Below are 17,106 nucleotides of genomic sequence, written 5' to 3'. Positions count from 1 at the left end.
GGGAGAAATTGCTGCTAAGACTGAAGAGGTTACTTGCATGAAAACTTACAACAAAATTCAGTATCATATACACCTGACTCCCAGTTATCTGCAGAAAAAGCCCTTTTTACACAAAGGTGCCAACACAATTTGCAGGCCCAATGGACAAGTATTTTTGCATCGTATTTAGCATGAGGTTTTTACGAGGGTACACCATGAATACACAGTGACTGTCACTCCTTGTGTGACTCTGTGTAACAAAACTGACTGCAAGCACCCCTTACTCCCAGATTTTCCATCATGCCTTCTCTTTGCATATGGGTAAGATACAATGCAAGAAATACATGCAACCAGAGATATTTCTGCTCTGAAAAAATCTATTATCTGCACAGCCAGGCAGGAAGAATGTGTTTCCTGTCTGTTGATACTATTTTGCATATGGGAGACTCTGAACTTCACGCACAAGAGCAGGAACAGCTAACACAGAAATTCCTCTCTTGCAGTTTCCTTCTGACTCACCCTGTCACCATGACATGACCCATCATGTCTGGGGCATTGCTCTGTTAAGGAGAGTTAGTCACTGAAGATTTTAAGAACTACAGCTCAGCCCTGGAGTGAAGCACTGCAGAGCACTAGAGATGGAGAGTGAGGATGGAAAAGCCACTTCTACACTCAAATTCTCAACTATTTCTAGAGCACCTTATTTTAAAGAGGTAGACAATCCTGATGTTTGCTGTATTTACATGGTCAATTCAGGTGGATAGTTAAATGAAACAGTTGGTTTTCAGCCAGGAACCAAGACTCCCCATTCAGGACAAAAATAATCACCTTCAACAGTGTCACTTTAACTCCTTAAAGTGCTTTCTATATGTTACACTTTACTATATATAACACAATAATCAGTACAGAGCCAGCTTCCTCCATGGTTTCACTGGAAATACTGAAATGTGAACCATTCTCATCGCCTTATTACTGGTCTCACTGCAGTACTACCAAAGTACTGCTATTGCAGGAAAGCAGCGTGATGAGCTGGAGATGGAGGATGAGGAAGGCTACACCACTTTAAATTTACGACCCTCAGCTTCAGTTACAAGTCTGGGATATTCAAGCAGCAACAAATGTTCTGCATCTAAGGCTCCAGCCAGTTGTGTTACAGCAGACAGTAAGTACAAATGGAAATTAGCTTTTCTATCTAAATCAGGGCATAACTTGAATTTGCATGTTCATGTTGATTGCTTTGGAGTCCTTCTAAACTTCATAGTATATTCTTAGATAAATGTTCATAAAAACAGCAGAAGGAATAATCACAGTGGAGTCTCATGTGCTGTTATGACCACAGATGATATTTTTTCTGAAGCCTATCTTTACTGCAATTATTTTTTCCATTTACTTCACTACAGAAAATGAATTCAACCTTTCTATGGATTTTTTTTTTTTAATAGGACTCTTTTATTACAGCATGGCACTACAAGAGAAGAAGGCACTATAGTTTTATCAGATAATGCAGGCCTTGGAAATGAAAGCAATTTCCTCAGCTGTCAGGAGTAGAAAGGTGCCCTGTTTGTCAGTCTTAATAGTGAATGTAAGCTCTGATAGAAGTATATATTTTTATTTGGTTATACTCAAAGATTTTCTATAAACAAGCTGAGTGTTAACTAAGATAGTGGATTGTGTTCATGGAATCACTGAGATCATAAAATGATGACTTGAGTACTGTTGTTGCTACTTATAAATTCACCATGTGGCTTATGTGTGAAATAAACATCATTGCTGCTATTCGTAGTTTGGGTAGAGTAGAAAAAGCCTAAATTAACATCTCTGGTGCTGTCTGGAAAATATCTAGGGCTATCCATTGAGACTGACTGCTTGACAAAGAGGATGGAGAAGTTGAGAAGCACCAGCCAGAAAAGCAACGGTAAAATACTGTGATCTGTGATCTAGGGGCAGATCTTCCCAGAAAGAAACAGGTTGGCAAGCTCTGAAAACTCTTCAAATGGCCTTTTGATATGGACAGAGAACATGTAAAGTAGACAAACTTATGACTTAATTCAGTTGGGAAGCACCTCTATAGTTCATCCTTCCCCATCTTTTGCTCAAAAAGTCTGATCAAGTTGCTCAGGGCCTTACCCACCTGCATTTTGGAAACCTCCAGGGATGGAGATATCACAACTGCTCTGGGCACTGGTTCCGGTGCTGAAGGAGAAGAATTTTTTTTCCTCACATCTAGTCAAAAGTTTCCCTGATGCAACTTCTGACTGTTGTATTGCATCTTTTCTCTGTGCCTCCCTGAGAATAGTCTGCCTCCACCTATAAAACCCTTTTAGGTAGTGGAGGACTGAAATTAGGACCTTCCTTAGCTCTCTTTTCTCCAGGCTAAATAAGCCTAGGTCCTTCAGCCTCTCTGTAGGTCCCTGACCAACTCAGTGTTTCTCTGCTGGGCTCCCTGCTGTTAGCTGACATTTCTCTTGAACTGGGAAGATCAGCACTGGACACAATACCCCAGATGTGGCATCATGACTGACAAATTGAGTGGAATCATCACTTCTCTTGACTTGCCTGCTGCAGTCTGGCAATGCAACCCAGTGCTGGTCAGCTTTTGCTGTCACAAGGGCATGTGAGGACTCATGTTCAACGTGTCCACCAGGATGCTGAAGCATAGCTGCTTTCTAGCCCGTCAGTCCCCTGCCTGTACTGGTACATGGAGTTGTACTGTTACAGGTGTTGGACTTTGCATTTGTTGAGCCATTGCACTTACAGCTCATTTCTAGGATTCTGGGGTCTCTTTAAAAAGGAAGCCCTACCCTCTCCCTCTAGCCTCTATCCTCTCATACTACCCCAATGCGATGTCATCTGCAATCTCTTCAAATTACCTTACTTGGTGGGGTTAGGGTCATCTCCCTTAACTTTGGCTATGTAAGTTTTAGTTGCCAAGTGTATCTGGACTTCTGGGCACCTCTGGAGTGTGTTTCTTCTCATCTAACACAAGGTTAGCTCTCTGGAGGTGCTTGCTCTGACGCACTGGACTGCAGTAAAATACGTGTGTAATACTTTTCAATTAACCTGAACACTCTAGAATGGGTATGAAAGTGTATTACAGAATATTGTAGAGCACTGCTTCCCAAAAGAGAAAAATGCTTTATATATCAAAAAGAAGATTTTAATCAGTGGATAGTCAGCTGTAAAATCCTGGAGAACTATATTCCTGATTAGACATTGAACAACGATGGAAATTCCGAGAAAGAGATTGAAGATGGACAGTTTAATGTTCAAATGTTGCAATCATTTAGAAAGTTCAGCCATGAGTTCCAGAAGTAATTATCCAAAACTAGATGGTAATTTTTCCTCTTCTAGGTGGAGAAGTCTTAGGGATTGTTTTATTATTTCCAGGACTGCTGGAACTGCAAAATCTAATCTGTTTATGTGTCTCATGAGAAGATGTTTTCCTCTAAAACACTAGAGTCTCAGTTAATAAATATTCTCAGTAGATAAATAGATATTTTCTCAAAATTACTCCAGGAAATTCAGAATGGTGATAGCAAAAACTGCAGTAAGAAAAGCAGAGGCTCTGCAGAAGGGATAAAGTTGAACTGGTGTTGTCAGAGGGGAGATAATACCACTGCATGGTGAGGAGAGCTGATGTTTTTGTTGATGAACAGTTTTTTTTTTTTTTTATCCCAGGAACCTCTGCCTCACCTTTCATATGGCGGCCCGTAGCCTTTGCTTTCCTCACTTTGTGCCTGGTGCTGCTGATGGGGCTGGTAGCCATGATGGCCCTGTGTAAGTACTACTGTGTAAGTACTCCCCAGCTGCTGCTGTGGGAGTGAGTTCCACACGTACAGCTGCTGCTTCTCCCCTTCAGACTGTTCCTGGTGTCTCTATCCTCCCAATAGAAATAATACAGCAAGAAGAACAAGAGTCCAGTTCTCTCTCAGAAGTACCCCTGCAGCTGAGTGTCAGCACAGCACAGGTCACTTAGGTCTCTAATATTTGCACTCACAGTTACCTTAACCCTAAGGTTTACATTAATCCTAATGCAAAACCTAAACCTAACTAACCCCTAACCTTAACTCTAATCCTAACCCTGAAACTTAATCCTAACCTTAATGACCCTAACACTAAAGCTAATCCCTATCTCTATCCCTATCTTTAAGCATAAACTCAACCCCTAAACCTAACCCTAATCCTAAATCATAACTCTAAACATAACCCTAACACCTAATGCCTAACCTTAAATCATTATGATGCTAATCCTAACCACAAACCCAACCTTAACCTGTACCCCTAAACCTAACCCTAACCCTTACCCTAAAATCTAGCCCTAACTGCTGACTGACTCTAAACCCTAATCCCTACCCATTTCTGAAATGGATCGTTTTCACAACTAGAAGCTCATCTCTTTAGCCACGCTATCTACATAATAGTGCCCCCCTGTGACTGTTAGCTGAATATTTAAGTTACCGTTCCCTCCTTTTCTTGTATCCCAAGGTTTTCACAGGAAGGGCAATCAATCCTGGCATCCAAACATTGTGACTGATGCATTTGCCCAACGATTAGAAACATCAGCTAGTAGAAGTTAATTAGAAGCAATTCGCTTCCAAAGGTGATGCCACATTACATTTGGAAGCAGAGATAAAGAGTTCCCAGCTTCTTTTTGTCAGGAAGGAAGCACTTGCAAGTGCCCAGGACAAACACTCATGGCACAACAGAAATGTCAGCTCAGAGGCAGTTCTTTGAGTTTCTAGTCTGACACCCCGGGTTTCCAGTTGGACACCCACCCTCTCCTCCCCACCATTCAAAGCTGGACCCAACCCCAAATCACCAACACCAGATAAAGTCACCTGTAGCTTTGTCCAGATGACTTTTTAAAATCTTCAAGGGCACTCACCCCACCTTCCCAAGTGACATTTCCAAGTGCTGTACAACCCTCCTGGTGAAGAAAATGTGGATGATGTAGACACAGTGGTGGACATTCAAATGAAATAGACATAAACCAGAAGAATGCCAAAAGCTACAAATTAAAGCTACGATTAAAGTTACAATTTTTTGAAAAGAGTCTTTGACAAACATTTCCCTGCCCTTCAGTTTTTCAGGTTTCCAAGGAGCCTGAAGAAGGAAAGAAGCTGCAGAAAATGAGGGAAGCATTGTGTTTTGAAGGGAGGGAGAAGAATGGTAAATGTAGCTTACGTAAATAAACACAAATCACCACCATTGACTGAGAAACTATGAAATCATTGGGGAAATGTGTGTTTCTAACTGTGGTAGTATTTGAGATGTGGATATGTGTACACTAGCATGCAGAACAACTTGTCCCTCGCCTCTGAAAAGTTCAGCTGATTCATGGCTACCCTTAATCTTCTTTTCTGTCAAGTCAGTAAGTAAAGTCCCTCTGTTCCTTGCAGGTCTACATAATGCTCTCTCTGATTTCCAGAAACAAAATGTGCTCTCTGTCCAGCAAAGTGGCAAAACAGTGGAGTGGACAACTGCTTCTACATTTCAAAGCAGAAGAAAACATGGAAGCAAAGCCAGGAGTTCTGTTCCTCAAGAAACTCCACTCTTCTTGTGCTAAAAGACAAAACAAAGATGGTACAGTCTTATCCTCATGCATTTCTTTATGACACACTTTAAACTTCCAGCAATCTCACAGGCAGACAATAGTTCGGTCATTTACCGTGTATGTATATAATTTTCTTGGGGCCAAGTGGCTTTCCTGCAAGTCACAAGATATTCATGACTTGCAACACTTTCTAAATTGTGTGCTGTGAGAAATAGTGAAATAATGTATTATGAGAAATAGCTGACTTGCAACACTTTCTAAATTGTGAAATTATGTATTATGAGAAATAGTATAAACCATTGTATAAAATACCTTAATTAGCTAACACTTAGGTTTTCACAGAGAAAACAAATTGATGATTTTCAGCATGGTGGAGAGACCCTGAACACGGAATTCATGCTTTCATTATCTCTTTCCACACGTTTTATTACTGATGGGTCCCAGCATCAAACCCACATCTACGTGAAACCCAGGGTGGCCGATTCACCATGGCACTGTCATTTACACACTGCAGTGCAAAGTGACCATAAAAGGTTGTTTTCTGACCCTGTGTTATACCCTCACAGAGTAGTGTCAATGATGGCACAAAGGCTAGATAGCAGAGGATTATATAATGATGACTGAAAAAGGTTTAGGGAATTAATAATTTTATGAAGTCTTACTAGTTTAGTGGGCTTTTTCTGACTAACACAAAATCTGGAATTTGATGTTGGGTCCATATTTTCACTTTCTGTCTACACATACCTGGGAAACTAGTTTTCAACAGCTATTAAAATTACACAAAGCCTAAATATTCTTATATTTTTGTTTTGTTTTGTTTTGTTTGTTTGTTTGTTGTTTGGTTTGGTTTGGTTTTGGTTTTGCTACATAAAATGTTTAAAAGGAAACAAGCTTCCCTGGAAATCTTTCTCCTTTTATCCGATTTAGTTAGTTTCAGATAGGGGTTCTCAACTCTTTTATTTTAAGGCACATAGGCTGGCCTTTTGGATTTTTTCTATTATTATTATTATTATTAAAATCAGATGTGTAGAAACAAAACAGAAAGTGGTTATTGAGTTTGATATTACTAAGTTTGGCAGTATCCTGAGGTCAGAATTGTGGTTTACACTGTTGGGAGACACCTCAACACCGCACCTTCATCACAAAATTCAAATGACAGTTTTGGTATGCTATATAAATCCTTGGATAGTTTGATTCCAGATATCTGGGTGCTTGCTTTTTCTTCCACATTTGATATATGCAGCTGCAGCCAAACTGAGGCCAGACCAGTTTAGGCCAGCTGTGGATTTCAGATTTTGGATGAGTCCCTAAACATGCTACTAAGCAGCAGTGGAGTATCTGGAAGATCTGAACAGGCTAAGATGCTGAGGGATCTCTTAGGTAGCACTTAGTAGGTAGCAGTGTTTTTACAGATCCAGGATACATTTGACTTGTGGCAATTAAATAAACAATAGCATTTGAATGTTCTTATAACTAGAGCAGTCAACATTGCTTTGTGGAAATCAAGCACAGACAATTGTTACTCTCCTATTGAGTAAGAGCTATCTCCTTTGGTTGCAGAACCTTCACAGCTGGAAGATGCAGGAACTTAGGTCATATATTTGAAATACTGTTGTGATGATTTTCCCATGCCTACAGGTTTTTCTGCCGCAGGATTCACAGTTTTACTGGGTTGGATTATCATACATATCTGAAAGGAGCAGTTGGTACTGGGAAGATGGAACAGCTTTTTCAAAAGAGGCAACAAAATGGTAAATCTTCATAACTTAGGACCAGCATGGTTCTATCTAATGTGTCACAGTAAATTATATGAAACTTGTGCTTCTTCTTACCTTCCCATGTTTGTCACATGTGCGATGGCAGAGGAGCATGCAGATCATAGTATCTGCTATGGAGGTCCAAAATCATATCCTGTAAATAACAATGGGTGGCAAAGTATAGCTCAATCACATGCACCAGACTCAAAAAGACCTCCTAATACAAATAAAACAGATCCAAGAGGGGAATAACTCTACATTCCTGTGGCAAATCAGAATGATTACAAATGGTCCAGATACAGATCACATGGTGTCACAGAGACATCAATAACCTATATCTTTTCATTTCCTAGGGTTGTGTTTTCTGACAGCATCTTCTGTGCCTCCTATTATGAACGTGTTATTTATGCCAGACACCCCTGTTCAACAAAGCAATTCTGGATCTGTGAGAAAGAGGCTGTTCATTTCACATGAAGAACAATTGCAAGAAGGGATGTGGGTTCTGACATTATGAGATACCAACTTTAGGAACCGGAAGTTTTAGATTTATTATTATTTCTGTTTGTTTATCATGCAGTTTTCTCAGAATGGTGATTCAAATCGACAGGTGATTAGAGACTAAATCTTCCTCTTTGCCTGCATTTTCCCTCCCAGGCTCACAAATGAGAGAGAGAAGAAAACCTACAGAGCAAAAATCACAGGCCTAGGAAACAACTTGAAAGATTTTGATACAGTCAAGCAATAATTCTTACTTGACTTTCTGGGTTTACAACCACACATTCTCACAGTTCTCTATATTTCTTGAGCTTTAGTCACCATTTTACACTACATCTGCCACTCAGGAACCAGTCCAGCTACATTCCTGATGACTAACAACCATCCACTCATAATCCTTTTCTAGAGCAGTTTGCCTAGGCAAAGATTTCTTTCCTAAATCTGTTCTTTCAGCTGTTTCCCTGTCTGAGGTATAGGGATACAGAAAGAACACAAGGCTGTATTAATCCATAAACTTCTTTCCACATACGCATTAATATTTGTAGAAAAAAAAAAAAAGACATTTCTTAGAAGACTGCAGGGAATCCATGGAAGCAATCTCTGTGAAAAGTAGAATTAAATGCCATGTATGGATTAAAACATTACCTGAGCCATTTCATTGCTACCATAATGTTAATTGCTATGCAAATAGCAGGGAGGATAATAATTACGTGCTCCATACAGAGCTACACATAATCAGTAATCAAACAGATGCAGGATCCATTGATACAAATCTTACTTGAACTCTTGTATTATATCCACACTGTTTGGGACCTCTGGAGCCCACGGCACACTCTCTAAGTCATGTGTTATTAAAGCACTCGTCATACTTGAAAGAAAATGATGCCTCCACTTTTCTGGGTGTAGTTCTATTGCATGAGTTCTTTTAAGTTTTCTATGTCAGCATCTGTTTTGTATTACATATGCATATATTCCTTGTCAATATATACCTTGTATCTATGTGTATATGCCTTAGTGTTTGGAGACTTTCTTTTAAAATAACGAAAAAATAATAATGTATCTTTAATATTCAATATTTCCTTGGAAAATATTCTCAAAGACTGAAGCAGTTTCTTGGTAAAAAATGAACCTCTTTTCCTAATGTGCTGAAAGATGTGTGTGAACTGAATAAATTCACTATACTCAGTAGATCCAAGTCCTGATTTATGGGCAAAAGCACCAGTTGAACTACCTAGAATTCCTTACTGTTGCAGTAGGAAGTACGAGGTACAATACAAGGAAGATACAATGTTTCATCTGTTTCAACCCATTCAACTTGAAGAAAATAATTCACAGCAAGCATCTAAGCTGCCACATTTTACCTCTTTTTCTTCCCATAAATTAACTCGATTTTATTTCTAGCAATTTGCTATACACTTGTGTTTGGTGGATGCATTGTGAAAAATAAATGTTATCCTCTGGGTTTGCTGCTGACTGTCTGGTGTGACTTTGTAGGGAGCATTCACTATTACTGATGGAAGGTTAGGTGAGTGGTGATAACTTGCAGTGTACATTTATTTCATTTCTATGGATGGATGTATAAACAATTTCTGTATCTTCATATAGTAAATTCCATTTGGATTCAGCCCAAATCTTGGCTCCAGCAGCTTGGAAAGGGCTTTTCCCATGTTTACAGTGGTGCATCTCAGAGGGGAGAATCTATAGTACCTAGTATTTTAAATTCAAGCAAATGCATTATTTCACCCTGCCTTCTGTCTCAGAGGCTGTCAGTTTTCCTGACCACACATGTATGGAGCCCAAGACACAGGCTTCTCAGGGAGGCCCACTATCTTTGGGGATAGGGGAAGTCCACAATCTTTCCATGGCCCTAGGAAGTTCAGAAAAGCGGTTCATTTAAAGCACATTTTGTATGGAAAATAAAGCCTACTATTCTATATTAAGTGTGAGATATATATATAAAGCCCTGTGTAGAGTCTGAGACATTATAAATCTTGAAATGTGTGTAACTAAAGAGAAGTTGTGTCTTCAACATCAATTCAAACAGGACATGGACAGTGAAGAAGACAGGGGTGAAGTGAATGAAGGGATGCGTTGAGGGAACAAGTCCTGCAGTGCCATTCAGAAGTGGAAGGAGCAAAACAGCTTCACATTTGTCTTTCAACAATGAGATAACCAAGGCAGTGAAAAGGGATGACCCTAAATGTCAGCTGCTGGATAGGAAAAAGCAGAGTTCATGGATGTCAGAAACTCAGGTTCAGAAGTAAAAAAGTTGAACCAAACACCCTGGCTGCACAGTGCCTCTTCACATCATCCACCAAGCCTCTCTCTGCTCCAGGCCCTGCACTGAATGCATCCTCTCTCTTTCCAAGTGGCCTCCATCATCCTTGTTATGAGCACATTCGCTGTCCTGGAGTGTATTCAGGCTTGCCAGTAGATGCCAGTGCTCACAAGCTGAAACACACTGTCACCAAGATGCTAAATAGTATGGTGCCAGTCTGTGTTCACAGACACTGCCTGTAGAAAGCAGCAAAATAAAATCCCCTTCCCTTTGAGAGTCAGCCAACTTACTAAATAATATGATGCTCATCTGTCCCTAAATCTTCCTTCTCTGCTTCTTTCTATTTTAAATCAGAATCTTAAAACATTTAACCTTTTTAACATCTTTCACTAATATATTCATCTTTCACTGATATATTTTCAAATCAGTAAAAGGGGACTAAAAGACTACAAGGAGGTGTCCAGGAGTACAGCTACAATAACAGACATGGGACTATGTCTTTATCAGCAAGTGCTCCTTTGGAGCCCACTATCTTGTCCCCATATTCATACTTATACCCTGCCAGGGCTGATAAGAGCATTACTAGAGGCAAATGACAAATAACAGATTCCCTGTAGTGAGGGAAATCCCAGTTAGACACAAGTGGAACATTCTTCACAGCCAAACACAGGAACAGGTATCCAGAGAGGTTGGAAGATGTCCATCCTTGGAGACTGCGTGAACTTGAGTGGACAAGTCCTTGAGCAAGTTCATCAGAGATCGGAGTTAACCCAGCTTTGAAGGAGGCTGAACCACATGATTTCCAGGGGTTCCTTTTAAACAATGTCACTTAAAACTTAAGACACTTATGGTTCTGTCATGATTCTTTTCTTGGGGGTGCCTGGACTCCATGACAGAAGTCTGGGCTCTGGCTCATGTATCTCTAATGACAGATTTTCAGTTACACAATCTCACTATCACCCTACAGACTCGCATCATTCTAAGCCTGCATGCTCTTTCCCACAGTATGTTCTGTCCTTAACAGAATCTTTCAACTGGTATAATTTTGTCCATGGAGCATGGTCCTTCACTCTGTCTGTGTCTTCACTTGACCAGTTTTTATATTTGTTTTGTGTTAAATAAAACTCTACTCATGTGAAACATCTGAGGCAGCAGGTGAGGTGCCAACCTTTCAGAACCTTCTCTCATGTCGTCGTGACTTCAATACATCCTATGCTCTCCAGAGGAAAACGGAGGTAGGGAACTTCCAGAGGAAAAAGGGAAGGGTGCACAGCACATGCAGAAGGGCTAGCAAGCTGTGAGCCAAGCTTTGCAGGAAGAAAAAGGGGCTCCTTCTGTAGCTGGGTGGTGCAGAGAATCTGAGGTACTAAAGAAAGTAGTATCCAGTCTGTTTCTCAATTTCTAAACTTTTGTCTCCAGGTTACAAGAAAGAAGAACAGATGATGCTATTTCAGGTGATCTATTGTTCCCTTGGGCATCCTCCCCTAAAACTCACAGTAAGTCTTTCCTTCATATTCATACATCACAAGGCCATGGAGAGATTCGATTTGGAAGGGACCTCTAAAGTCCATCTGGTCCAAACTCCTGCTCAGCAGGTCTAATAGAGAGATCAGTCTGGTCCCAAGTTCAGGAAATCTCCAAGGATGGAGATGACACACCCTCCCTGGACACCTCTTCCAATATTTGACCACCCTACCTGTAACTTATGACTACTGCGTCTTGTCCTTTCACTGTATACTTCTGACAGTCTGACACGGTCTTCTTCATAACCTCTTCATGAAGTGAAAGACCAAAATTGGATCCTCCTTAGTTTTCTTGAGGCTGAACAAATTCAGTTGTCAGAGTCTGACCCTGTAAATCAAGTGCTTCAGCTCCTAAGCATCTTGGTGGCTCTCCCCTTGACCAGTTTTAGTATTTATGTGTTTTATGGGATTTTTTTTTTTTTGGGGGGGAGCCCAAAGCTGCACATAGTATTCAGCTGCATACTCAGAAGTGCTGGAGAGAAAAGAAACATCACACCCTTCACCCTGCTAGCTACACTCTTGCTAGGTCTGTCCAGTATGTGGTTAGCCTTTGCCACAAGGGCTCACTTCTCTTATTTGTTAAATCCTGTCTGAGACCTTTTTCCTAAATTCTCATTTGCCACTTCTCCCTCTAAGAAGATGACATAGGACTCTGGGCAGCACCTCTGCCTCCTCGGTGTGATTAAATAGTTTCAGCAGCTATTTGCAGCTGTGAACTTTTTTCTCAATTGAATAGACACCTAGATTTTTAGCCCTTAACACTGAACAATGAAGAAGGCGCAGAACTGAATTTAGTCTGCCTCTGAGATGAATCAAAGGTTCTGTTTTAAAGTGTGCAAAGTTCAAAGGAAATGAAAGTCATGGGAAGGTTAAGTGGAAAATGGGGGAACTACCAGGCCATACATTTATTGGGACTTATGTAATCCCTACTTGTCCCAGACCCGGGCTGAGATGTCATGGGTGGGAAGAGAGGAGTTCTTCCCCTGAGGGAGGAAATGGAGGCGTTACATGTAATACCTGAATATGAATTTCTTGCCTTAGGACATTTGAAGTGTGACTCATTCTCCTATACCTTCCCTGTTTCTGCTTTTCTTTTTGCTTCTCTTTCACAAATCATTCAGTCTGTCTTATAAGAGGATCGTTATTGAACCACAAATGAGTCCTCAGTGCATGTGAATACAGTGGAGGAGGGTGGATACTCTAATTTAAATCACCTGCCACAGCATCCAGCCAGACACCACATGTCCCTAAACATCAACCAAGGTATGACTGACACTTGCTCTTTGAACATTCTGGTAGACAATGACAATAGGAACAGTATCTCTTGTCCAGCTCAGTAAATCAGAAAAATATGCACTTACAGGTTTAATGTTTATTTCTATGCCCTATCTGTATTGTTTTGCCTAGCAAAAAACAGCATGAAAAAATGCAGAGTGAAACTACTTCCATTACTTGCCCTAAATTTCTGTATGAAAAGACTTCAGGATCAAACTCAATAATTCAGGAATGAGCTTTAATTTGGTTAGTTTTATTTATTGTTTGTTTATTATTACAGGAAATGCCTATAGAGACAGGACAATCTGACTTTAACAGGAAAAAACTTTCACATTTTGCCCTCTGGACCTCAGTTTTTCAGAAAATGCTTAAGATGCATAGCCTTTAAAGCCAGAAGGGATGAGGCAGCACTGGCCTGTATGCATAGGTCATGTAATTCCTTTCTTCAAGTCCCATAGCTCTGGCTGGGCTAAACCATATACTTAAAGAGGGCATCCACATTTGAGTTAAGTATTTCTTCATCTGAAACAACCATCATACTGCATTGTCATGACTATTTGGTGATGGTATCTCTCAGAAACTTCTGTATCCAGGGAAACAGCAATGGATATTTTGGACTCCAAAGTTTTCCTGAACTGGGCTTCATCTTGGAGCTGGCATGCAGCCACTGTGTGCCCTAAGAGCAGGAAGGATTTGTGCAAAGTGTAAGATGGTATGTAAACACTTCCTTACTCTGTTCTGACAGAGCAGAGCAATACAGCACTGTCAAAGGAGAGCAGGAGCATCACCTAATTGTAAGCCAAAGGATCACTGCAATGTGTCATAGTTTCATCATTTGTGAAAGGCAAGGAATCCCCAACCTGTTCTGTTTAAACTGTGTACAGCAATTAATTTGAAACAGACCTCTTCAACAGAGGCACCACATCTCAACTTGTGTTTGGGTTGATCCTTAAAATATAATACAGTCTGGAATGGCAATACTTTAAAGAGTCACCAGATGGCTCTTCACGGAGAAGTGGAGGGTTGTGAGTGCTGCTGAACAGGGTGCCTGCCCTCAAGGTAAACTGTTGGTTTCTCCCAGGGAAGGTTTCTCTTCCCTTTGCTGTATGGTGGCCAGTTATCTTCACTTTGTCTGTACTGTGCCTGGCCCTCACCATAGGAACGACAGTCCTAGGTAGGTGCTGAAATATTCTGTCTTCCTTTATTCATATTAACCCCTTGGGAATAACTGCACTGAAGAAAGGTGGCAGACTGACTACAAGAAGGACAGACATAGCTCATTGTCCCCACATATACTGTACTTTCCTCTCCTCCTAATTGCCTGTGATGAAAACACTGCAGCTTGGTGCACATAAGGCTTTGAGGGAAGCAAATTTTTGTCTGGACCTGTGCCCACAGCAGGGATGTAGAAGTCAAGATGATACATTTTAGAAAGCGTGGGAGGAATGGATCCTGTCCTCGTCCATCATTTATTTGCTAATTCAAACTCAATCATAAAATTATAAGGTTGACTTTCATAAATCAGTTTGTTGTTTCCCTTCTCCTTTTCTCCTGTTGTTCAAGTCTCTCTACTGGAAAAGCAGTTCTTGTCTCATGCCTTTGATAAACCTTTATTGTTTGTAGACTGTCTTAAATTAGTTCATACTAGTATGTTAAAAATTGATTAATTCTATCACTCAGATTTGTGAGGAAATCTCTTTTTTTTTTGCCTGTTTCACACAGTCATCCCAGTCTACCTCAGATGTGCAAGAGAACTGGAGACTCTCATACGTATATTAGCTTTTATCATGTGTTACATGAGTGTACCTATACTCTCTATCAGAAAGACTGGATATAGTCATTCTGAGCTGTTGCTACCAAAAGCTGGTATCTAAATATTGTTGAGGAAGATAAATAAAGCACACCCCTCCCCACTTTCTTCAGAGAAGTTTTACCAGCCCTTAAAAATAAAAGGTTGTTTCAACCTGAAATATGTTTACAATTTTCATTTTTTTCAAAAGCTTATAACATTTCCTTTAAGAGCGACACCATTAGTTCAAGATAATCCTTCTTAAGCATATTATTTTGATTATTTTAGTGGTTTATTAGGTTAACAAGTGGCCGGCAATGGTACTGTGATTAAACTGCATTTACAATTTGGAAATCTCTTTATCTATCATTTCCTCATCTGCTAATCCCACAATATGTGACACAAGCATCAGAGTTGCATGTGAGCACACTATTGCAAAAAGTAAATTTGCAGTTGATGATGAAGCACATATTATGCAGTAGCATAGACACAACCTTCTTGTCTCACTAAAGAAGATCTTTATAAACTCCAGGTCTCAGTGATTCTAAAGCATCTGTGGAACATAATGAAAACTTACAAGGACTAAAAGAGAAATTTTGCTTGATGAGTGATCCAACCAGTAAGAATGATCATAAGTACAACTACTGTTCACACAGCCTATGTGTTAGGATCATAGAATCACAGAATGGTTTGCGTTGGAAGGGACCTCAAAGATCATCTAGTTCCAACCCCCCTGCCATGGGTAGGGACACCAGGTTGCTCCAAGCCTCATCCAGCCTGGCCTTGGACACTTCCAGGGATGGGGCATCCACAGCTTCTCTGGGCAACCCGGCCCAGTGCCTCCCCACCATCTCAGGGAAGAATTTCTTCCTGATATCCAATCCAGACCTCCCCGCTTTCAGTTTAAACCTATTACCCCTTGTCCTGTCACACCCTGCCCTTACAGAAAGACCCACCCCAGCTTTCTGGCCACTTCAGGTACAGAAGGCTGCTATAATGTCTTCCTGCAGCCTTCTCTTCTCCAGGCTGAACAAGCCCAACTTTCTCAGCCTGTCCACATTGCAAAGGGGCTCCAGCCCTCTGAGCATCTTTGTGGCCTCCTCAGGACTCACTCCAACAGGTCCATGTCCTTCTGATGTTGAGGACTCTAGAACTGACACAAAATTCCAGGTGGCGTCTCATGACAGCAGAGCAGATGGGGAGAATCCCCTCCCTTGACCTGCTGGCCACGCTTCCTTTGACGCAGCCCAGGATATAGTTGGCTTTCTGGGCTACAAATGCACACTGTTGGCTCATGTCCAGCTTCTCATCAACCAACACTCCTCAGGGCTGCTCTCAATACATTCTCTGTCCAGCCTGTCCTTGTGCTTGGGATTGCCCCGACCCATGTGCAGGACCTTGCACTTGGCCTACAGGCCTGCCTCCCTGGCCTGTCCAGGTCCCTCTGGATGACATCCCTTCCCTCCAGTGTGTTGACTGCACCACACAGCTTGCTGTCATTGGCAAACTTGCTGAGGCTTTATATCAGATTAAGCAATGATGTTATGTACTATATTAGATTAAAAAATGTATTTGAATAATGTATTTTAAAATAAACAAGTAAAGTGAGTGTAGGTGTGACCAATAGAGGGCCATATACGTTTCAGTTCTGCATAACTTTGACTTTCAGGTCTGTGGGTGTAGACTCCTTTACCTTTAGCTGTTTTTAAGGGACTGACGGTTTCTTTCTCTTCTAGGGCCCGCATGTTCACTCTGCCCTGCAAACTGGAAATGGTTCGGAGGCAACACCTGTTTCTACTTTTCAGTAAAAGAGGCCACATCGTAGGAAAGCGGAGACTTTTGTTTCTCACAGAACGCCACCCTTCTTATGCTGAAAAGGAAAAGCAAGTTGGTATGGTTCCTATGTTACTGGTATTTCTTTGCATTGGTATCAACTATTCAAAAGTCCTCACCTGTCAACAAGTACCTCTTGATGTTGCATAGAAATAGAGGTCCTGTCCCCCAGGTCTGAGGCAATGCAGACTGCAGGGCATTTAAGCACAAACATGTAACGATGAGGCAGCTAGCAACACAGGATAGCAACATCCAAAGAGTGGACATAAATGTCATGGATCTCGTGAAAGTCATAAGCAGTGAGTCTTTCATTCAGAAAATCTCTTAGATATTTTTTTTTATCACTATGAACAACATAACATCAATAATACAGAACAATTGGAGGCTCTGGCTGTGCTAATAAAACCTTACGGCAACAACAGACAGCAAGTAATTGCTATGCTAGTGGTGGTGATCAACATTTTTTTTCACTCTGTTTTTTTCAGTGTGCAACAAAACCTAAAGATTTGAATATGAGCATTGTATGACTTGAAATGTCTTAGTTCATTCAATTAAATACATGATTGCATGCTGCCTTTTGAACTTTGTCGGTTTTAAATGCTTTCTGGAGCTAAATGACAGCA

General features: G+C 40.8%; 2 protein-coding genes across 2 annotated transcripts; both read left to right on the top strand.

Moving 5' to 3' along the window:
• Positions 1 to 1,014: 1,014 nt before the first annotated feature.
• LOC104508212 (natural killer cells antigen CD94-like) lies at positions 1,015 to 7,764 on the top strand. The gene is made up of 6 exons (XM_010149756.1): positions 1,015 to 1,141; positions 3,658 to 3,756; positions 5,062 to 5,148; positions 5,408 to 5,562; positions 7,172 to 7,284; positions 7,644 to 7,764. Exons 1-6 carry the CDS (start codon positions 1,015 to 1,017, stop codon positions 7,762 to 7,764), a joined length of 702 nt encoding a protein of 233 aa, XP_010148058.1.
• Positions 7,765 to 9,832: 2,068 nt separating this feature from the next.
• Positions 9,833 to 16,541, top strand: LOC104508211 (C-type lectin domain family 1 member B-like; the record flags this gene model as incomplete). Its single annotated transcript, XM_010149755.1, is given in 6 exon segments — positions 9,833 to 9,854; positions 11,483 to 11,559; positions 12,747 to 12,849; positions 13,943 to 14,035; positions 15,183 to 15,296; positions 16,387 to 16,541. Coding segments are annotated over 6 exon segments (564 nt in total), but the record flags the coding sequence as incomplete, so codon positions are not given.
• Positions 16,542 to 17,106: the final 565 nt, after the last annotated feature.

This window comes from Eurypyga helias, unplaced genomic scaffold, assembly GCF_000690775.1.
Source record: "Eurypyga helias isolate BGI_N326 unplaced genomic scaffold, ASM69077v1 scaffold9174, whole genome shotgun sequence".
Classification (NCBI taxonomy): Eukaryota; Metazoa; Chordata; class Aves; order Eurypygiformes; family Eurypygidae; genus Eurypyga; species Eurypyga helias.
The sequence above is the reverse complement of the archived record's forward strand: the minus strand, read 5'-3'. Positions and strand labels throughout refer to the sequence as shown.